Genomic DNA, 18,132 nt, shown 5'->3' on the forward strand with positions numbered 1-18,132 from the left:
AAAAATCTAAAGAAAAAAAAAAGACAAGTTTCAAGGGAATGTGACAGGGGAAGACAAGGTTGAGAAGCATGTACATCAACATTCTGTGGGACCTCTCTGAGCCTATTTCCCCTTCTGTAGTATAGAAACAACAACAACTGGGACTTCCCCGGTGGTCCAGTGGTTAAGACTCGTGCTTCCACTGCAGGGGGCGTGGGTTCAATCTCTGGTTGGGGAACTAAGTAAGATCCTGCGTGCTGTGTGGCATGGCGAAAGAAAGAAAGAAAGAAAGAAAGAGAGAGAGAGAGGGAGAGGGAGGGAGGGAGGGAGGGAGGGAGGAAGGAAGGAAGGAAGGAAGGAAGGAAGGAAGAAAGAAAAAGAAAAAGAAAGAAAGAAAGAAAGAAAGAAAGAAAGAAAGAAAGAAAGAAAGAAAGAAAGAAAGAAAGAAAGAAACAATAATGGTAGTAATAAGCCTCCTCCCACCCTGCCCTCATGGAAGATCTGGAGGATCAGATGTGCTAGTCTTAGTAAACAGCGAAAGGCTGCAGCCAGTCTTTCTAAGGGTGCTGCCTTCAAGCGCACTTCAGCCTTTTGTGTAGAAGAGGGATTGCATTTGTTTCTGTGGTCTTGGAGGGCAGGGGCCAGAGACCAGGATAATACTAGGAGAGACCTGGCACACCTGAGATGTCCAACCATGCAGCCTGGGTGGCTACACTCACTTCTCTGGAGGGAAGTGTGCAAGCGAAAATGGCCCAGCCCCCCTGTGACACTGTGACACAGGCTTCAGAGGGTTTTAGCCCTTTGAAGAGCAGGAGGGCCCTCTTGACCTTGAGAAACTTGCCCCGTGAGCCAAGGTCCTCCTCCCTCTAGGCTTCCCATCTGCCTCCTGAATTGGAGGCAAGGAGACCTCCAGAAGCTGTGGTGGAGTCCTGGGGTGCATAAGGGCCTTAGGACAATTTCACAGCCCCCCAACCTGATCCCAACATGGCCCTGCTAGGCACTGCTCCCTCCCCGAGGTGCACGCCCTCCAATCACTTGGGTTAGTTCTCAGCTGAGAAGTGTCCCAGGAGTGGAGGTGATAGTTGGGTGGGGGGAAGTTCACCAATGTCCCAGGCTCAGCCTTCCATAGAACCCACTGCAAAGCCTGCACAGGAAGTTCTGTCCAAGCCTAACCCCTCCTCTGCCAAAGTGGCGCCTCACAGTCAGCCTCTGAGGCTGCCTGCCTGGAGCACCACCCCAATTCAAACCCCTTCTCCTACAGGCAAGCCTCCTCAGACTGCCCCAGTTCCCACGGCATTTTCTTCCTTCCTCCGCAGCATCCTTTCTCCAACTGTATTCAGTAACACCTGCCTCAGGGTTGCCAGCAGGGATGGGGGTTCCTTACAGAGAACCATATGATTCTGACTAGGCCTGGAAATCTAACTATCAGTTACAGGAAAGACTGGAAGCAGAGGAACAAGTGAAATGACACTACGGGGATGAAATCAGCAAAATCCAGAATGAAGAAAATTCTGTAGGACAGATTCCCAATAAATAAATAGCAAGAAAACAAAAGAGATGGGGGGACACCTATTAGTTAAAAGTGACAATATGGAATATTACTCAGCAATAGAAACAAATCAACTATTGATACCTATAACAACTTGGATGGTTTCAAGGGCATTATGCTGAGTGAACAAATTCAGTCTTAAAAGGTAACATACTACATGATTTCATTTATATAAATTCTCAAAATAACAAAATGATACTGATGGAGAGCAGATCAGTGGTTGCCAGAAGTTAGAGTTGGGGAGGTGCATGTGACTATAAAGACATAGCACATAAATCATAGTGGAAAAGATTTTGAGAAAGAATACATATATATATGTATGAATCATTTTGCTGTATAGTAGAAATTAACACGTAAATCAACTATACTTCAATAAAATAAATTTTTTTGAAAAAGATATAGCACAAAGGACTTTGTGGGTGATAGTTCTGTATCCTGACTGTGGTTCCACAAACCTATGCATGTGATAAAATCTCGTAGACTTATATACAAAAGGAAAAAAATGAAAAACAAGTACATATAAAAACTGGTAAAATCCAAATAAAGTCTGTAGTTTTAATAGTATTGTCCTGATGCCAGTTTCCTGGTTTTGATAATTCTACTATGGTTATGTAAGGTGTTATCATTGGGGGAAGCTGGGTAAAGGGTACACATGAATTTTGTATCATTTTTGCAATTTTTATGTGTCTAAAATTATTTAAAAAATAAAACTTTAAAAAAACTGATTTAAAAGACACATCTAGTTGCAAGGTATGGATCTTATTTGGATCCTGATTTGAACAAGTCAACTGTAAAAAGAAAAGTTATAGGACTAATGGATACACACTACTGTATGTAAAATAGATAAACAGCAAGGACCTACTGCATAGCACAGGATAATATAGTCAATATCTTCTAATAACCTCTAATGGAAAAGAAGCTGAAAAAATACATATATATGTATTTATATATATATTTTATATTATATATATATCAATCACTTTGCTGTACACCAGAAACTAGCACAACATGGCAAGTCAGTTATACTTAAATTCTTTTTAAAAAACCACCAAGTAATTAGGAATTCTATTAATAAAATTTATTATTAATAGATCTAGGGTGAAAATCAAATTATCATCTCCACATGTGTTGGAAAAACATTTGACAAAATCAACACTCTTGATTTGTTTTTAATTAAAAAATTTTTTAAGCACAACCAGTTTACTCTTTTATATTTTATTTTATTTTTAAATTAATTTTATGGCTGCGTTGAGTCTTTGTTGCTGCATGCAGGCTTTCTCTAGTTGCGGTGAGCAGGGGCTACTCTTCCTTGTGGTGCATGGGCGTCTCATTGCGGTGGCTTCTTTTGTTGCAGAGCATAGGTTCTAGGCTCGCAGGCTTCAGCAGTTGTGGCATGTGGGCTCAGTAGCTCCGTGGCATGTGGGATCTTCCCGGACCAGGGCTCGAACCCATGTTCCCTGCATTGGTAGGTGGATTCTTAATCACTGTGCCACCAGGGAAGTCCCCACTCTTGATTTTTAAAAGTAACTCTATAAGATAGAAATCAAGGGCATTTTTCCTAATGTAGTAAAATATATCTTTTTCAGATCCAGATGGGGTAGTTATGGTACTAATATTTATTTTTTTAAAAACTGCTAATTGTGACACAGTAATTCAAGAATCATTTCTACTAAAGTCACAAACAAGACGAGGATGCCCATGTCATCACTATTATTTAACATTATATTGGAAATAATAGCCAATGCAATTAGGTAATAGAAAGACATTAGAAGTTTAAAAATGGAAAAGGAAGAAGGAAAATGTCTATTATTTGCAGATAATATGGTTGTCTCCCTAGAAAACCCAAGAAGTCAACTAAAAGCTTACTATAAACAATAAGAGAACTCAGTAACATAGCAGAGTACAAAAATATACATAAATTAATAGCTTTCATATATTCAAACTACAGCTAACTAGAAAATATAATGGAAAAAAAGTCCCACTTACAATGGCAACAAAAAAATGACAAAAATAACTAATAATGAGTCTAACAAGAGATGCAAACCTATATGAAAAACTTTAACACTGATGGATACAAAATATGATGAGCAAAAGGAAAGATACACATTCTCAGGTAGAAACACTTGTCATTATTAAAGATGTTGATTTTTCCCTAAATTAATGAATAAATTTAATCTGATTTCAATAAAAATTCCTATAACGTTAAAAAAAAAGTTATGAGACAATTGGGGAAATTTGAATATGACTGTATTTTTGGTAATATTAAGGAATTACTGTTATTTACTTTAGGAACTTTTTTTTACAGTACTGTACTTGTCTTTTACAAATATAAACAGAAGTATGTATGGATGAAACAGTATGATGCTCAGGATTTGGAGGGAAAGTGGGTGGGGTTATAAATGAAACCAGATTGTCAAGTGTTGAAATTTTTAGATGTTGGATCATAGGGACTTGGGTTCATGATATTATTGGCTCAGTGTCTGAACATTTCAACAATAAAATGTTTAAAAAAGGAACCACACTAAGGGCAGATTTCTGGGCCTCTTCTCGTAGAGATTTTGTTTCAGTGTCTCTGGGGTGAGCCCATGAATCTGCCATTTAGCAAGCTCCCCAGTGGTGTTTATATAGCAGACTAAGGTTTGAGAACCTTTGCTATGGACTGAATGCGTATGTCCCCCCAAATTCACAAATTGAAACTTAACCCCCAATATGATGGTATTTGGAGATGAAGCTTTTGGGAGGTGATGATGCCATGAGGGTAGAGCCCTCATGAATGTGATAGTGCCCATATAAAAGAGACCCCAGGGAATTCCCTTCCCCCTTCCACCATGTGAGGACACAGTGAGATGACAGCTATTTACAAACCAGGAAGCAGGTCCCCACCACTGAATCTGTGGATGCCTTCATCTTGGACTTCCCAGCCTCCAGAACTATGAAAATTAAATTTCTATTGTTTATAAGCCACCCAGTCTATGGTATTCTGTTATAGGGGCCTGATGGACTAAGACAACTTATTCCTGTTCCCCATACTACTTGTGGGGTGGGGTAAAAATGGGGGACTTCCAAGAGGGCTAGGGTGATATCTTCTAGTAATAATAGTGGTAAATTAGCATAGTTTTAACATCTTACAGAGACAGCATGATGGAGTGGAAACAGTATATCTATTTCATTCATTCATTCATTTATTTCATGAGTATTTACTGAGGGCTCATTGGATGGCAGACACTGTACTGCAGGCAGGTGCAGATCTTGCCCTTGCTTTATGGGTGATGACAAAGCCTCAGTCTTCTGAGGAGCTCCCACTAGGCCCAGGGTCCCACTTCATAGCTCATAAGACTGAGGCTACAGAAGATGCTTAGCAAGCAGCAGGTCAGAGAGGGGGTGGCTCTTAAAGGGAAAGGGTCTTTAGCTGTCACTCAGTCTAATCTCAACAGAGGTCATGAGAAAACTGAGGCTCAGGGAGCAAAAGGGATCAGCCCATAGATAAATACTGATGATAGACATTCACTGAACCTTCTCTACACCTGTACTGGAGATGCATTTCCTCTTTTTTTCCTCTCATCAACCTTCGGAAGGAGGGAGATTTGTCTTTCTGTAGCTGTTAAATTGTCCTTCCCTCCGGAGGGAGGGATGGAGGGGCATGAAAGAGAGAAAGACAATCCCCTTAAGGGCGAAGAATGCATTGGATATGTTCGGATGACATCTCAAATTCTGCCCTGAAGTTCTGTCTGGGAGAACCTCTAGGTGCCATTGTGGCTTCATTTCCTGGAAGTGGGAATATTGCGTCCCCTCACATCCAGGAAGCAGCAATTCAGGCAGGGGCAGGAACTACTTCTTGGTGGAGACCCACACTGCACTCCGTGTGGAGTCTGGATTCCACAGCAAGTACAGCCTGTGACTTCCTGAAGTTGTTATCCAGCTGGTCACGGGCTGCATCTGGGCCTTTTTCAAGAAGCATCTGTTGGAGCACAGCATTGCCCTAGGCTAAGGGAAATAAAGGTGTGTCCCCTTCTCTTCCAGGAAGTCTTTCTGCCTTACGCCAGCTGCCTGGAACCAACCCTCCTCAGGGGGGAGTCCTTGGCACAGAAAGTTCTTAGTGCTTTGCAGATACGCTCCTTGGTTAAGCCCGTGAGATTTTTGTCTTCCCTTTGGGTTGTAAACCTTGAAAATTAGGTTCTTATTTATTTTACCTTCTTCCATGGAACCCTTTAGCAACAACTGACTGTTGTAAGGAATTTTCTGGTTTACAAAGTGCTTTCATCACTCCAGACGTTTTTGAGTCCTGCAACAACCCTAAGAGGTGAGTATTGGCAGCAAAAGGTGAAATGACTTGGCCAAGGGGCACAGCCTGAAAGTGGCAGAGTTGGGACTCAAACCCAGGCCTCCCAACTCCATTCATGGTCCAGCCCCTTGCCCAACACTGCCTGAGTGCTTAGCAGATATAGTCACATGACCCACCCAGTAATTTAGGGAAAGGAGAACAAATTTGAAAGGGGGTAGACACTTTTCTAAAAGTGTTCTTCTGGGAAAGTAGCTGAACGTGGACATTTGTGACTGCATCTGTGTTAATGCAATTAACAGCATTAAGATCATCAGCCATCCTCAGTAGCCTTGACATCACCTTAGATTTCTTGCTTACTCTTTGATACCCTTGTAAAATCTGCTGGGCAGGTCATACTCCACACAGATAGCACCCGAGAAAGAACGTCATTTAGTGTGAGCCGAGGGTAGAAAAGGAGAAGGAGGTAGGAAGGAGACCAAGTACAGAGAGAGGGGGCTCAGGAAACAGAAGGCTACCAGAGGGTCACTTGGTTTCTAGGGTGGAAGGGCGCCTTCCTCTGGGAATAAGGCACATGGTAGATCACCTCTGAGATACCCAGAGCTTCCTTGACCTTGACAGCAATTCCCTCTCCATTGGGGCACCCAGAGGACACAGTGAAGGCTGCTGTCTCTGAGACAAACTGAGAAGGGTTAGGAAGTTCCAGCCAAACAATCCCAGCTCCAGTGGGGAGTGAGTCTCTCAGCTGAGTTTTGTAGCTGAGTTTCCATCCATTCTCCATCACTGCTGCCTGCCCAGCTCTCCATACATCATCCCCCTCTGCTCCCTCACCACAGGCGAGAGCAAACGCACACACGATGGATGGAGAACTTCAGCCTACACAGGCAAGACACGGTTCTCTGTGCAGCTGCAGGGGCCAGGCACGATAATCCAGTGCAACAGAGAATCCAGCACCGGGCTCCAGGGAATTCTCAGCTCTCACAGTCAAATGAGGAAGCCATCTGGACTTCAAGACTCGGAAGAGCTCTGTTTTCCTCTGTTGTCCCTCAAGGTCCTCACCCAAGACATGCTAGGAACAGCTAGCCTCTTCCCAGAAATTGTCCCTAGAAGCTGACAATAATCAAATCTTTATTTTTCAGATATTTTCCAGTTGTGTCGCCTGGGACAAAAGTGTGGAGGAAATTTGTGACAAAGGGATGGAAGGAATGTTGCTACCAATACCCTGTGTGATGTGGGGGAAGTCATTTCACCCAGTTTGGGGCCTTTTTTCCTCAGCTATAAAATAACTAATTTATTGCAGGGGTCCCAAACCAGGCTGAGCCTCAGAATTACCTGGAGATTAAAAAAAAAAAAAAAAAAAAAGTTTTCTAGGCCCCACCCAGACCAAAATAATCCATATTTCAGTGGTGGGGCTTGAGAATCAACATCTTTGACAAGTTCTTCAGGTGTTTCTGATGCTCAGCCAGGTGGGTAAATTACAGGCTTTGTTCTCTTTAAACTGTAAACTGTTATATGTAGTGAGTTGACAAGGAATTAAATAAGTAGCGGTCTATAATCAGGAGTAACTTGGTTTGATAAGCTATCCACAAATAATCTGGCAGGCCCTGCACCTTGGCCTGGAGCTTCAAGTGCCACCTGGGTCCTGACCCAGACGTCAGCTCCCGGGCTTTGAGTTCTGCCTTCACGCCTCCCTTCCTTTGCCCAGGTGTGGGCACTGGGTCCAGCCAGCTGGTGCTTAAGGAGGGAGAAAGAGTGGTCATTCCAATGTATGTTCTGGTCTGGGCTTAACCTAGCCTTCTCCTCCTTGCTCCCACTGGCCAGCTTGTGAATCCAGCCTTGAGATTCCCCAGTTCCTAATGTCATGCTCTCTGGCATGATTACTATTGCTCAAGCCCCTTTAAATTCTTGGAAGAGAATTTCTGAAAATGGCAATACAGTGCAGGAAAAAAGAGCACAATAGAAACTTGTGTTCTAGAAGTAGAAGATCTATGTTCCAGAGGCAGAAGTTCCCCCCTTGTCTATATAAGAGACATGTGACTTGAAAAGGTAAAGTACTTAATCTAACAGCTACTACTCTGCATTTTTATTATGTGTGAAGTATACTGTTAAGTACTCTGCATATATCATTTAATCCTTTTCTTAACTTTTGAGATAGGACCATTATTTTTTAATTTACAGGTGAGACTTCAAAGGCAGAGCTGAGATTCTAATTTAGTCCTTACTCTTAATATCTATGATGCTGTCTCCCTAGTGTCCTCATTCGTAAGATGGGAGTAATTTTATCCTCATTGTATTGTTGAAAAAGATCAAATGGAAGAAACTTAGGTAGTAGAAGCAAATATCTCAGAGTCTGTTGGGAATCATGCCCCAGTGAGACTCAGGAAAACACTTCCCTGCTTCCCCTCCGCCCCTGCAAAATCAGTCAAATATATGGTCTGTCAGCTACTTCCCACTTGACCAGAGGCAAGGCCAAAAAGGGAGAATAAATGTAAGCTGAAGAAATAAGAATGTGAGGTGGGGATTCATGACAAATCATGAATGTTGGAACAATAACAACAAGGGACTTCCCTGGTGGCACAGTGGTTAAGAATCTGCCTGACAGTGCAGGGGGCATGAGTTCGATCCCTGGTCCAGGAAGATCCCACATGCCGCAGAGCAACTAAGCCTATGCGCCACAACTACTGAGCCTGCGAGCCACAGTTACCAAAGCACGCGTGCCTAGAGCCCATGCTCTGCAACAAGAGAAGCCACCGCAATGAGAAGCCTGTACACCGCAATGATGAGTAGCCCCTGCTCAGCACAACTAGAGAAAGCCTGCGTGTAGCAGCAAAGACCCAATGTAGCCAATAAATGAATAAATTAATTAAAAAAACCCCCAAAGCTTAAAAAAAAATAACAACAACAAAAGTGATCTGGGGATCACAGTGGACCAAAAGTCAAACATGACCCGATAGTGATGTTTCAAACCAAGGCAAGGATTGTGTGTGTGTGTGTGTGTGTGTGTGTGTGGTAAGTGAAACGCTTGATGGGACATCACTTACCTCTGATTACTGCCATGGCAGATGTAGAAGAGCACCAAGGAAAAGCAAGTATCACATCTGTAGGGAGGGACACGGGTTCTGGGCAACAGGCAAGATTCAAGTCAAGATGTGATGGGAATGCTGGGTTGAAATCAGACAGATAAAATGAAATAGGGATATGTGTAAAGATTCAAAAGTCAAGAGTTACAGGTAGGAAAAGCCATGTTTGACAGCAGATTGTGGGAAGACAGCTGAGGGTGGGAGTGGGGACAAGGGTGAGGGAGAGGCAAAGTGGAGGAGTCAGTAAGGTGACCTTAGGGCTTCCCTGGTGGTCCAGTGATTAAGATTCTGTGCTTCCACTGCAGGGGGCGTGGGTTCAATCCCTGGTTGGGGAAGTTTCACATGCCACACAGTGTGGCTAATAATAATAATAATAATAATAATAATAATTATTATTATTATTATTATTAAAGGTGACCTTAGTGGCAATGTGGAAAGGTGACTGCCGAGTGGGCCAGGCCTACTCCTAAAGGACTTTCATCCTACATACACTCTGGTTACCCCACAAGGCTATCTTTGGCTTAACTCCAGGCCCCAACTGTGAGGCAGACACTTGTGAGTTTGTCCAGAAGCAGGGGCTGGGGGTTTGGGTCATACAAGGAACAACAGAAGGTTGTCTCATCTGCTGAAAAGACTCCAAGGCAATCTGAGAGCTATCTTCACACACCACAAGAGATGCTGTGGGGTAGAAGAGCCAACAGACTTTTCTGGGAGGTTCCAGCTATGGTGGGCAGAGCAAAGCCCAGGGAGGTGGGGGAGAGGTGGTTAGATTTTCAGCACGGTGGGGACAAACTTGCAGAACCCAGGTCAGCTACCAGGGTAGAGAGCTCCCAGTCCCTGGAAGTTTTCAAACAGTTGGTTAATGGCTTGGAGATGCTGTAGGCAGGGCTGTTGTGGAGGGTGGGAGGTTAAACTAGACCAGGGTTTTTTTTTTTAATCTTTCCTGGAAACGGTTTCTTTAAACTACAGCTTATGGGAAGCCCAGTAAATAAAACCTTGCTTCTCTCTGGTTGAGTTGGGGATAAGAAAGAGGCTCCCAGGGTCCCTACCTCTAGGAACTGTTGGGATTTCTTGAAGCACAGGTGAAAACTAGTGACTGGACAGTGTCTTAGATCTTTTTAATGCTAAGATTTGGTAAGCTGAGACAGAAGCTTGAACTTGCCAGGTTGGTAAAAATAATTGTCTTGCTCCCCAAGTTTGTTCACTGTCTCAGTTCTTTCTGCTTACAAACCCAGGACCAGCTGACTCCTCTGATGGCCCCCGACTTTGTTTTCACATGCAGCCTCTGCCATGAGAGCAAGAGAAATGGCGACTGCCTGGGGCTAGGACATAATCACAATGTGTTTGCCAGGGCTGGGTCTCATTGTGCAAGGGATGTTTGTGGACACAGGTGGTCTGAGTTGAGCAGTCATCCAAGAGAAATTTATTCAACAGTCACTGCTATCTTTTCTCTCTGTGCTGGGATTCATGCTGGACACTGGGAATACAACATCCAGTAAGGTATAATCTACGGGAGAGATAGCCTTGGAAAGGCAGAGCACAAAATGCTGGGGGAGCACAGAGGAGCACACAACCAGGTGGGGACAGCATGGAGGGGGTAAGTGCCAGAGAAGGCTCTGGTAGACATGCTTCAGTGGAGCTTTGAAAGACAAATAAGAATTAACTTGACAAAGGGGAATGGGCATTCGAAGCTGGCAAAGTCTATGCTAAGATCAGTGCAGAGGGAAGAAGAGCACAGTGTATTCAGCGAACTGCCAGTCATCCAAATTGACTGGAGCTAAGGGAGTGGGGGGCGCCTAGCAAGAGCTGAGCCTGGAGAAGTCACCAGAGACCAATTCTGAAAACTCTTGTGAGCTGATCCGAAGGGACTTTGCTCTGAAAGCTCTGGGCAGCTTGAGAGGATTCGTAAGTGGTACGAACTGATTTTTCTTGTAGCTCTTCCAGTTTCTGAGGTCCAGAGAGCTCAGAAGTATCCCTGTGAATGTGAGGGATGAGCCTGCTCAGTGGATGTTACAAATGATACCATTAAGTCTGAAGCGTGGCCTTCTATTCCTGGCTCGGTTCCTGACGCAGCGACCTTCAAGTCATCTCTTGCCTCTTCGTGCACCAAGTCTCTCCTTTAGTAGAACAGGGATAAAAATGCTGCCACCAACCTGCCACATTAAGAGAACCACTAAGACCAAAATGTTCCATGCGGTATGAAACAGAGAGCACAGAAGTCCTCCCTTAGGTAGAACATGATGTCTCTTGAAAGTTTAGATGAATCAGAAATGTACGAGTGCATTTTGTTCTTAAGTTGTTGGTAGGAAAACTGGTACACCTGTTTCTCAGGGCAAGGGCTGGTTCAAGAGACCCCCATGACTTCTTAAGGCCTGAGCTGGCTGTTGGAGCTGGGGTTAGGGGTGATTGGGAGGCTGCCCTCCTTTCTGAGCTGGAGGTGGGGGAAAGCAGGGGATGCAAGGAGAGCAGCAGCACATCCCACCAACCAGCAGGTTCCTGCCAACCTCACTGGGTTGTTGGAAGGACTGAGACAATACAAATAAAGGGCCCAGCAACGTGCCTGGCACATGGTAAGCCCCCAATAACAGATGTTAGTGGTATTGTTAACGTGTATATATTTTGAGACCAACTCTGAACTCACAGTGCCTCCTGTCTCTTGGATGGAAGATACATTCTTTGAGACTTTAACATTGTCTACCTTTTATTCCCTATTAAGCCATAGGTGCTTCAGGGCAGGTACCATGGTCTAGCAAGATCTGCATTCCCTACAGCACCCAGTAGTGTTCTCTAATCCTCCTTGCTCCTCTTCTGAGATGGCACTGCTCAGTTTGCTCTGTACTGTAATTAGTATTCATGTCAGTGTCTTGCCTCACTGAGTTCCTCAATGGCTGGACTGAACCTTTAAATTTGTGCCCAGAAAGAAGCAAGGCCTGCTTCAAGGCCTCAGCACTTGCTGATCTCTCTACTTGGTACTTTTCCCAGCCAAAGCATCAGCTGTCGCCTCAGCAGAGATGGTGTTCCTGCCCATTAAGTTATTGCCTTCACTCCACATTCTATACCATTTAAAATTTTCAAAGCGCTACGAGTATTTGAAATAACCTTATTGGTTTATTCATTTATCTTCTCCACGAATAGAAGCTCCATGAGAACAGGGGCCTTATTTGTCCCCTTCACTGCTGTATTCCCTAGCTTCCTATAATTGTGCTTGGCATATAATAGGTACTCCATAAATATTAATGAATGTGAATCAATTCTAAATCAAATGACTGGGGGAGTGGGCATCTGTACCTCTTCTCCAAGACAGAACAACAGGTCAGTACTTCAGAGACTGCAAAAAGCAGAGCGTGTGGCTCCTGCTTCCCAGCTGCTGGGGAAGAAAGAAGCAGCCGTATGAACATCATCAGAACAGGACGCGGCAAACTCTGGCCAGGCACTAGGTGTGAGGCACAGAATCAGAGGCGAGAGACACAGGCGGGGGCTGGGACACAGCCTGAGTGCAGGGGTCATCCTACTCACCCCACCGTGTCAGCACCTAGCTCAGAGGTTGGAGAGGACGTGCTCTGTGAGCGACTGCTGAATTGCACTGAGCAGACAGCCCACCAAAGAAGTGCAGGAGATTAGCTGAGATACAGAGAATTTGTGTTTAACTTGCTATCTTTCTACTCAGTAAGTTTTCGACCTATGTGTGTCAAGAGAGTTAAATTCAAACTATTTAAATATAAGCATATACAGAGCAAGATAACATTTTGGCTAAAATTCATGTCATTTATTTATTCAACAAAACCCTCAGTATCTTCTATGTTCCAGACCCTGTCCCTGGTGCTGGGAATGGAGATAAACCCTGGCCCTCAAGGGGCTCACAGTCTAGGGGTAAGATACATGCCGAGGGGACCACTAGAGGAGGCAAAGAGCAGAGGAACCTGACTTTACGGTTAATGTCCGCAGGAAAGACAGACCTGGCTCATGGGTATTTTTTGTGAATAGATAAGGCAGTGGTTCTCAAAGTGTGGCGAGCTAATTATCTACATCATAATCATCTGGACCACCTATTACAATGTAGATTCCTAGCACTTCAGCAGGTTGGGGTTTGGGACCTGGGAGTGGGCACTCTAAAGTGCTCTCGGTAATTCCACTGCAACTTAAAGTTTGAGAACCTGTGAGATAAGATTTGCTCTTAAAATTAGAATGAAACTCCATGATTGGCGATGACCTAGAAGGGTGGGATAGGGAGGGTGGAAGGGAGGCTCAAGAGGGAAGTGGTATATGTATAAATACAGCTGATTCACTTTCTTGTACAGCAGAAACTGACACAACAGTGTGTAGTAATTATACTCCAATAAAGAGCTGGGGAAAAAGAAAACTGGAATGAAGAATGACCTGAACATCTGAAATGCTCATTTGATGTTGGCCTTTAGTGAGAGGCAGGGCAAGTAGAGAAGAGGGAGGGAGTTGAGATTTATTAAGCTCTATACGGTCTCTATATAAGTTAATTTAATTCTCACAATAATCCTATGAGGTAGATATTATTCTCATTTTACAGATAAAGAGAGAGTTTAAATAATTTGTTCAACATTTAGAGCTAATGAATCCCAACAGTGAACCCAGATTCACTTAACTCTAAAGCCTGTCCACTTTCTATAATACCATGCTGTACCAGGGGACTGATTAATGTAACAATTTTCTTTTAGCTCTTTGCCAGATCTTGCTAGGTAAATATAAAGAACAGCTAGATGGTACTCTGATCATGTCCAGTGTAACTGGACATGGATACATCCTTCTCTCGTGACTGGGGATTTAGGGCAAAGCTGGGAGGAACAATAAACTGAGCAGCCAGTTCTGAGTTCTTTCCCCATCATTTTCTCACCCTCTGGTGGAGGTGTTATGAAAGGTACTATGGCTAAAGCCTGGGTCCATTTGGAGGGAAAAGGAACCATATCCATGAAAGTAACTCCACCTGATAGCAAAGATTCCTGGGACTCAAAACATCCAGACTCCAGTGCCTCAAAAAAATTAACTGTCAGGAATACAAGCCTGAATTTGCATTAGGAAACAGCTCAACTTTTAGAGAAATTGTGAAAGACCAGCAACTTTTCCAGGTTAAACAAATACTATCTGTCTCTTTCTACACACAGACTCAGAAATACAACAAAATAAACACAGCTCAGAAAATAATGGGAAGTCTAATCCAATTTAAAGGACTTGGGGACAAGCCCAAACTGTAAAAAGTCTCCTGTCATAAAGAAAACACCCACACAAACTGCAAATCCAGGTAACATTCCCACTCACCATGTTCAGTGTCATTTGCCAGACCATAGGAGCAGGAGCAGCAAAGTGGAGCATGTTAGATGAAGAAAAGGAAAGGCATTATAATAAAGGTGGCTGACATCAATACTTTGGTGGGGGCGGAGAGGTACCGCTCTGGGACCTCGAGTTCAGAAGGCTGGTGTGTAACTGCCACCCTCTTCTACCACTGAGCTTGGAGCCACACTAGTGGCTCTACAAACCAAACCCGAGTTTCCAACGCTGGAGAGCTTTTTTCTTATTTCTGGCACTTCAAGCAACTGCTGAGTCCAAAGATGAGTTTCGATGAAATCAGCCCACAGTACTGACACTATGGATAGCACACAGCTTAGATTTCACTATTTAGTGTAACAAAGATTATAAGCCAGACATTATTTTATTGCTGCAATTCCTCCACACCCAATATGGGTACATTAGCTTCCGCCTACCTTTTCTAAAATACTGGCATAGTTTAGAGTTGTTTAAAAAAAAAAAGCAAATCTGGATTGATCCTCTCTTTACAAAAGTGTTGACTTATTTATACTGCACTGATTCAGCCCCTCCAAACACACAGCTTCCAACAGGCGGAGTTAGAGAAGCAGGTGCCACAAACTATGGTTTAAAAGTAATGCAGGCGGCAGGCACTGTACCCGTGTGTTTAAACCTGAAATCTATTGATACTTCAAACCAGCTACACTAAAGGCAACTCTGGGGACATTCACATGGAGTCTTAATCCTGATGGCAATATCTGGTTATTCTAGAGTCTAACAGGATACCTGGGTTACGCCTTTGGCCAGCCAAGTGGGAAGAGTATATAAAGTCCACATCTAACTGCAGCAGGTCTTCAAGCTTATAATTCTGTCACAGTTTATAAAGATGAGGAACTAATCATTTGGGAGCTGTGCAGTCAAAATGACCAGAAAACAAATATACTATTACAGTGTGTAAAATCAAGTCAACCATCTTGTGGATCCTTGGGTGTCTCTGGTTATGACCTCAAACGCTTAAAAAGGAAACCTCAAGTACACTGCGAGATAATTACCAGAATGTATGGGTACTTTTGCTCCTGAATATTAAGTAACAGGGCTCACCTCCATGTTACTTCTTGAAATAAGCATACAGGGCAACTCCTTAGAGACTGCTCATTATAGATGCTGAGCTCCCAAGAGTTCAAGGGTGGGTAGGCTCAGGGCTATCCAGGGATGAGCAGACTCTGTAAGCCAGCCTTACAGCTCTAAGTCTTATTCTGGTTCTGAGAACATTTCAGTTCTGCTCCAAGTCCACTTTGCTCCAATTCAGCGATGACAGACATATATTTGAACTCATTTGGTCTGAAGTTAAAGGTCTCCACTAACCCGTAGGTCTCTTTTCGATCAGTGGCATAGAAGAGCTGAACTTGGTTGGCAATGCACTGTGCCTCAGCAACATTCTGAAAGGTAAAAAGAACAGTGAGGTCCTTTCCAGCACAGGACCACAAAGCTCTGTGTCTGAGTCTTCTGGCAGGTGGAGGCCCTCCCCCAGGAGTCACTGTTTCCAGAAAGTTTCCTTGGCTCTCTGACATCCCAAGTCTTGGTGAGGTACTCCTTTTCTGTGTATTCAAATTACCCTACATGTCCCTCTAACATAGTATGTATCATACTATATTGTATGTCTTTTTTTCCCCTTTTGTCTGTCTTCCCTTGTGTGAATTTCTCAAAGTATATGCTTGTTTTACATCCCTACACATAGTGAAATCTGGTGAATGTCTGCTAATAAATTAATATATATGTTAAAAAGTTCCCTCCATTCAGTTCCTTAGTAACTGTTAAGTATATCTCAAGGGGGAAAAAAGAGCAGTAGTCACCCAGCTCCAAGAACCAGTTTGTGAGTTACTACTAAGTTCTTGACTAACCAGACATACTATTGAATAAAACCTGTTCCTCATACCACCTCAGTCAAAAAAACAGTGCCAAAGCCAGCTGTAGTTTTACAACTTGTCCATAAAGTCTATGACACTTCTTTTTTTTTTTTTTAATAAATTTATTTATTTATTTAATTGGATGTGTTGGGTCTTTTTTTGCTGTATGCAGGCTTTCTTTTTTCAGTTGCGGTGAGTGGGGGCTACTCTTCATTGTGATGCATGGGCTCCTCATTGCCATGGCTTCTCTTGTTGCGGAGCATGGGCTCTAGGCACATGGGCTTCAGTAGTTGCAACACATGAGCTCAATAGTTGTGGCTCACGGGCTCTAAAGCACAGGCTCAATAGTTGTGGTGCCCGGGCTTAGTTGCTCTGCGGCATATGGGATCTTCCTGAAGCAGGGATCGAAGCCGTGTCCCCTGCATTGGCAGGAGGATTCTCAACCACTGTGCCACTTAGGAAGCCCGACACTCCTTTTTTTATTTTTGGTTGCACTGCATGGCTTGTGGGATCTTAGTTCCCTGACCAGGGATTGAACCTGGGCCCTCAGCAGTGAAAGCGCAGAGTCCTAACCACTAGACTGCCAGGGAATTCCCTATGACACTCTTTCTTCCCTGTGATGGAGCCTTGTTTCTCTTTCCTTGAGTGTTGGCTATACTTAGTGACTTGCTGCTAACAAATGGACTAAAGTGGAATGATCAAAATGACTTCTGCTATTCAGTCACGGAAGACACTGTAGTTTCTGTCTTGCTGTCTCTCTTGAATCACTTGCTTTGGGGAAAGTCAGCTGCCATATCATGAGGACGTTCAGGTAGCCTACAGAGAAGCCAATGTGGCAAGGAAATGAGGCCTCCTGCCAATAGCCATGCAAGTAGGGTCAGAGGTGGATCCTCAAGCCCAATCAACCTGCAAATGACTACAGCCCTTGCCAACATCTTGACAGCAACTTCACGAGAGACTCTAAGGCAGAACCACCCAGCTATGCTGCTCCTGAACTCCGGACACACAGAAACTGTGAGGTAATGAATATTTGTTGTTTTAAGCCACTTAGTTCTGGAGTAATAATTTGCTATGCAGTCATTTCTAATAATCCACCTGCGAAACCCCAGGGAAGAGAAAGGGCCACATTTGCTAAAGCTCAGTAGCAGGGAAATGGAGACCAGACCCTCTACGTAACAGAAGTGGGGTCAGACACAGGCTACACTCTTGAAACCTTACAAAAGAATCACCTCAAAAACTCTTACTTTTGCTTCCTCTACATTCTCGAGTGCTAGCTGATCAGAGGCACTTATTCACGATTACAATGTTCACACAGCCAAAACCCTACCCCAAACGATAATGGAAAATTCCTACTGAAACTGTAAAACTGTGCTATGTCTAGCTACAGAGTGATGACAATAGGTTTATAAATACCACGGGCCGCTTCTCCTCCATTCCCTCTCATGGGCCTTGCAGGTCATTTTTCACAAGCAGGCACTGATCTCTGAGACTGGATCTTCAATCAAAAGCCATTTTCCAAAATGCTGGCTATTTCAAATTAATAGAATTTTAGAGCTGAAAGGGGCCTTAGAGATCACCTAGTCCTCATTTAATGTACCAGGAAACCAAAGCAGATGAGGGTCAGGGATGGACCCAAGGTCATATGGCTAGCAAGCGTCAGAGCAAGCACCAGACCTCTGGACTCCCAGGTGGGTGCGCCCTCCACTTCACCCTGATACTACTTCTGGTGGGGCAAATAATTAAGAGCGATCAAGGTCGATGACGCTGCTTCATCGTTTTTACCTTTCTTATACTCAAACATGCCTTAAGAACAAACCATTTCCAAAGCAAGTGCGTAATCTGAGGCAGATACCACCACTCTCTTGAGGCCCTGAACCGTAGGGCCTGTGATATTCAACTTTTATTTGAGGCTTAGGATGGTGGAGGTAAGGGTAATTTCAGTTGTGTTCACTGTAGAACAGTGCTGTTCAAACTACAGAGCCCTAGGGCCTCTGTGGAGGTGCCTCAGGTCCCTTCATCTCTCTTTCAGCTGCTATATCGTGGGGTTTTACATAATAAGATTTTGTG

General features: G+C 43.8%; 1 protein-coding gene across 6 annotated transcripts in view; it reads right to left on the reverse strand.

Moving 5' to 3' along the window:
• Window positions 1–2,774: 2,774 nt before the first annotated feature.
• ATPAF1 (ATP synthase mitochondrial F1 complex assembly factor 1) overlaps window positions 2,775–18,132 on the reverse strand; it is a 38,248-nt gene continuing 22,890 nt past the window's right edge. For 2 of the 6 annotated variants that reach the window (XM_057709861.1, XM_057709847.1), the window contains 2 exons: window positions 15,524–15,597; window positions 2,775–2,985 (listed from right to left, as the gene is read on the reverse strand). In XM_057709861.1, the coding sequence (XP_057565844.1) occupies window positions 2,856–2,985; window positions 15,524–15,597 (204 nt within the window). In that variant the 3' untranslated portion in view covers window positions 2,775–2,855. Of the gene's footprint in view, window positions 3,058–14,548; window positions 15,598–18,132 lie in introns of those variants that run through there. The other 4 variants (XM_057709868.1, XM_057709877.1, XM_057709885.1 and 1 more) reach the window with 4 other exon arrangements.

Source organism: Hippopotamus amphibius, chromosome 1 (assembly GCF_030028045.1).
Source record: "Hippopotamus amphibius kiboko isolate mHipAmp2 chromosome 1, mHipAmp2.hap2, whole genome shotgun sequence".
NCBI classification, from domain to species: domain Eukaryota; kingdom Metazoa; phylum Chordata; class Mammalia; order Artiodactyla; family Hippopotamidae; genus Hippopotamus; species Hippopotamus amphibius.